The sequence below is a fragment of the Corticium candelabrum genome, chromosome 17 (assembly GCF_963422355.1).
Source record: "Corticium candelabrum chromosome 17, ooCorCand1.1, whole genome shotgun sequence".
Taxonomy (NCBI): Eukaryota; Metazoa; Porifera; class Homoscleromorpha; order Homosclerophorida; family Plakinidae; genus Corticium; species Corticium candelabrum.
This window is the reverse complement of record NC_085101.1, coordinates 581,514-586,653: the sequence shown is the minus strand read 5'-3', so window position 1 is coordinate 586,653 and position 5,140 is coordinate 581,514. Positions and strand designations below refer to the sequence as shown.

Genomic DNA, 5,140 nt, shown 5'->3' with positions numbered 1-5,140 from the left:
GACATCATGGACACGAATATTGTAGCGCGCTTTAAAGTGTAATTGCCGAGCGTAGCGAGGCTTCTAATCCGGGTCGCACAACAGAAATGGGCGTGGTCCTATATGGGTATATATGTGTACACACACATCTCAAATTTCTCCTCCCCACGACTACGTTCATGCTAGGATCTACCCTAAAAAATCGTTTCCGTGTCTGACTACAGATGAGTCTAAGAACGATTCGTGCAAGTGACCGAACGGCGGAGAAAATGCTTCTTGAACTTCCGTCGCCCCATCCTTTCGTATTGTAGCTAGGGACTGTGTACGTGACAACCAAGAAACACCTTCAGGAGTTGAATGCCACCTACAGTCAACTATTCACACGTCCCATACTTACAGTATATGGCGAGCCACTTGTGCCATAATTCGCTATTTCTACTTATTAAGTAGAAATGGACCACTGAATTCTTTTTTACTGTCAACTGATTACTACTTAAGTGGAAATGAATTCTACTTAACTATTCTACTTAAGTGGAAATGAATTCTACTTAAGTGGAATGAATTCTACTTAGGTGGAAATGAATACTACTTTAGTGAAAATGATTTCTACTTAAGTGGAAATGAATACTACTTAAGTGGAAATGAATTCTACTTAAGTGGAAATGAATTCTACTTACGTGGAAATGAATTTTACTTAATTAATTAAGTGGAAATGAATACTACTTACGTGAAAATGAATTCTACTTAAGTGGACGTGCTGATTCTACTTTAGTAGAAATGAATTCCACTTAAGTAGAATTGAATTCACTTAATTAAGTAGAATTATGTCTACTTAGGTAGAAATAGCGAATTATGGCACAAATGGCGTGTCATACATACTTAGACCGTACTTTCAATTGTCTTGATCACGATGGCAAAACGACGACTACCTATACCAGGCCTCTAGACGTAATCTAAACTACTAGGAAGTTTGCATGTTGAAGCAAATACGTATTGTCTAGCTAGGACTCGGCGTTTCAGTAGACGCGGTCTGAAAGCTCAGTTGGAAGTGTTACTCACACACGTGAGGCGCCTAAGGATACCGTACAACTAGTTAAGTTGATTAATTAATAATAATTACAAACTTAGACAAATACACACATGCGCACATCTAGTTGTGCATGTGTTCAGTAATGATGTAGTCGTTATTGTAGAGTATTGTAGAGTCATACATTGCAGAAATTTCCAAAACACAATTTCAAAACGTAATTAATGTACAACTGAAAAAGGTCATGGGTTGAATTATTGTGTGATTTCGTGTTATTTTGTTTTTGTTGTGTATGAAAGCTCTACAATAACTAATGTATCATATCTTAGGCACATGTGTGGGTGAGTAGTCATTTGTGTATGTGTACATATCTCTCTATAGTATAGTATGCAGGCTCATAGCAAGCAAATCAAAAGTGGTCTGGCCTAACGTGTGCTAACAAGCATGTGTAAAGGTAGCCTCGTGTTTTAACTGCCCCATGGAGCTGCAAAATTGGTTTGAAAGTTTGAGACTACCTCGATCTACTCGACAATTTCAAAATGTGGTGTGTGATCAATAATGTAAGTTGTCTTTTACTAACTAGATTACTTAAGTGAAATGGAAGTAGATGAAATAGGCCTCTGGTGAAAGTTCACTGGTTCCTAAGGCACTGCATGGTATGTGTCTAGACACAGTAGACACATATTGTGTAATACGAAAAGACGTTATAGACATGTGACAGCCTTCCGTTTTACAGAAACAATTGTTGAGCTGTACAAACTGCAACACTTCTTTTGTGTCGGCCCCAGGTTTGGAACTCTGTTTCCTACACGTTGTTTCTAGGTACAAACCACAAATCGATCTTCAAGTGATCTGTATGTGATGAATTAGTTCCACAACCTGTCTTCTCATACATTTAGATCTATATTAGACTATGACTAGTGCGATAGATGGCTTTTACAAGCATGATGGGTAGCGTTATCCGCAGACGAGTGCAATAAACGGTGAAAGGGCATACATTTGCATACCCAAGTAGTAAGCAAATGAATTACAAATTTATTTAATTATATACACAGACATACATATAACAAGTAAGTGAACTTGTTGTCTGTCTGTCTGTCTGTCTGTCTGTCTGCCAGTCTCAGAATACAGACTCTGTAACTAAATAGTCTTGCAGCTCACATTCATCATTGCTCTCTAGCTGTAGCAATGCACTTCTTATTTAATTACGGTTTGATTTGCCTGCCTGTCTGTCTGTCTGTCTGTTTGTCTGTCTGCCCGCCGCTGCCTGTTTGTGGCACCAAGTACAGTTGGAATTCTACCAAATCATGGAATACAGAATATTGACAGTAATCACATGTACAAACATAATTCTTGTGTGCGTGTGTGCATGTGTGTGTGTGTGTGTGTGTGTGTGTGTGTGTGTGTGTGTGTGTGTGTGTGTGTGTGTGCATGTGCATGTGCGTGCGTGTGGTGTGGTGTGTAGTGTGTGGTGTGTGTGCGTGCGTGTGTGTGTGTGTGTGTGTGTGTGTGTGTGTGTGTGTGTGCGTGCGTGTGATTAATACATCAATCACAGAAACTTACCCGGCAGACTTCAACAAACAAATCAAACCATTCACAATTATATGATAAGAAGACAGGTTGTGAACTAATTCATCACATACAGGTCACTTGAAGATCGATTTGCAGTTTTGTACCTAAAAACGATGTGTAGGAAACAGAGTTCCAAACCTGGGGCCAACACAAAAGAAGTGTTGCAGTTTGCTCAAAGAGGGAAAAGCTCAACAATTTGCTTCTGTAAAATGGAAGACTGTCACATGTCTAATGTCTATTCATATTACACAATATGTGTCTGCTGTGTCTATAGACACATACCAGTAGGAGCCAGTGAACTTTCACCAGAGGCCTGTTTCATCTACTTCCATTTCAGATAAGTAATCTAGTTAGTAAAAAAGACAGCTTACCTTATTGATCACACACCATATTTGCAATTGTCAAGTAGATCGAGGTAGTTTCAAACTTTCAGACCAATCTTTCAGCTCCACGTGGCAGTGGAAATACGAGGCTACCTTGACACATGCTTGTTAGCACGTTAGGCTGGACCACTTTCGATTTGCTTGCTATGAGCCTGCATGCTATACTCTAGATAGATATGTACACATACACAGATGACTACGCACCCACACATGTGCCTAAGATATGATATATTAGTTATTGTAGAGATTTCATACACAGCAAGAACAAAATAACATGAATTCACACAATAATTCAATCCAAGGACCTTTCTCAGTCGTGCATTATGTTTCGAAATTATGTTTTGGAAATTTCTGTAATGTATAACTCCACAATTGCAATACTCTACAATAACAACTACATCATTACTGAACACATGTACAACTAGATGTGCGCATGTGTGTATTAGTCTAAGTTTGTAATTATTATTAATCAATTTAGTTAATTATTAAAACATGCCAAAAAGATTCCAGTGCACCAGCAATTATCGCATCATAAGAGTATGGCCCACTACTCGTATCCAATTCATTGGCCTTGGAAAGTCGACTAGTACCTGGTAACCGTTTCCACGACGTGCTACAGTATTTATGTTCCGTAGGCACAGGCAACAAAATTAGCCTCCTACCCAGGCCCTCTTGCGCGCGAGAGAGAAATAGAACACTGCTCTGACATGATACTACTAAGTGCTACTATAGTACGTACTGTAAAAGGGTACATGTCGCCCAAGAAAGCTGACCATAAAGCTTAGACCTAGATGAGACGTTTCTGAAGTGTATTGGCAAATCATTCCTAGTTCCAAACAACATATATTTGAATAGATTTGCGCTACGTCCATACTGCTACACTTGCAATGAAACAGTAAGCACTAAAACTAGAGTGTTTGTGCTAGTAACATCTACTCTAGATTCGCAATGCGATACTACTAACTAAAGAATCTTAGAGAAAGCTGTTTTGTTAGCAAATAAAATTACTAATGAGTTAGTGAGCTAAGCAGCCATTGGCATTCATCATTCCTAGTAGTTGCATCTGAGAAACTTCAAGTTGCTAGGGTATGGTTTATTTTCAAAGTACAGGTTACACCTTTTTACTGGTTTGCACAGGCCCCTAAATCTTTGCCCTGGCGTTTTCCACTGCCAACAGGATACTAAGTTGTCACGACATCATATACCTAGTTCATTTTCTGTGTCTGACAATGAATGTATAACTGTATTGAGAGCCATCATAAAAACCAAGACAATAGTAGAACGACAGTATTACAACAGTCAAGAACTCTTTCCTCACTCAATGATATTAATCAAAACAGGAGTTGACTGACTAAGCTACAACCTGCTTTCGACCATATAATAAACAATACGAACACCATTGTTCCTATCTATAAAATGGTACATTTGCTCTTCTTTTTCTTCTTGTTCTTCTTCCCTTGCCCTCCAGCTGGCTCTCCCTTAGTTGCTTTTACCATCCTCATAAGATCAAAAAAAGCCTTATCAACATTATCTTTTGTTTTCGCAGAAGTCTCCACATACGGCACACCCCATCTGGTAGCTTGTGCCTGTGCTTCAGCTGTGCTAACTCTTCGCTGGTCTTCAAGGTCAGCTTTATTGCCCGTCATAATCAACGCAAACTTGTCATCATTCTTTACTCTAAGAATGTGTTCACGCAAGTCATCAAGAGCTTGGAACGATTCCGACTCGGTGATTGAGAAAACAAGAAGAAAACCTTCACCACTTCGGAAGTAGTTGTCTCGAATAGCAGCATAATCTTCCTGGCCTGCCGTGTCTAAAATGTCGATATTGCACTCTTCACCTTCAAGTACTACTTTCTTCCGGTAGCTGTCAGCCTTAGTAGGTTCGTAGTTCTCTACAAACTACACAAACCGACATTAAAACACTAAGAACTGTTAGCAAGTACACGACAATACTGCAGATGAACGAACACGCTCCTAAGTGAAAAGTACTCGTGGATATGTACCGTTGTCCTATTGAGGCCCGCGCAGCTTACCTCATCGTACATATACTGAAGAGTTAACGCAGATTTTCCTACGCCCGCCATACCAACCATTATGATTCTGTGGAGATCTACAGACGTTTCTTTTCTCTTGGCCATTGCTGACAGGTGAAACGCCCATAATGACATCACAAGCTC

At 39.6% G+C, this 5,140-nt stretch overlaps 1 protein-coding gene across 1 annotated transcript; it reads right to left on the bottom strand.

The window, feature by feature from the left end:
• Positions 1-4,268: 4,268 nt before the first annotated feature.
• Positions 4,269-5,137, bottom strand: LOC134192966 (ras-related protein Ral-a-like). Its single transcript, XM_062661725.1, has 2 exons — positions 4,997-5,137; positions 4,269-4,862 (listed from the first exon to the last, which is right to left on the bottom strand). Exons 1-2 carry the CDS (start codon positions 5,129-5,131, stop codon positions 4,371-4,373), a joined length of 627 nt encoding a protein of 208 aa, XP_062517709.1. The 5' UTR covers positions 5,132-5,137; the 3' UTR covers positions 4,269-4,370.
• Between the last annotated feature and the right edge of the window lie 3 nt (positions 5,138-5,140).

Excerpts from the sequence above, each read along its gene's own strand:
- LOC134192966 (XM_062661725.1), bottom strand. The coding sequence starts at position 5,131 with ATGTCATTATGGGCGTTTCACCTGTCAGCAATGGCCAAGAGAAAAGAA. Across the intron at positions 4,863-4,996 it reads TTCAGTATATGTACGATGAG|TTTGTAGAGAACTACGAACC; the intron begins GTAAGCTGCGCG and ends CGGTTTGTGTAG.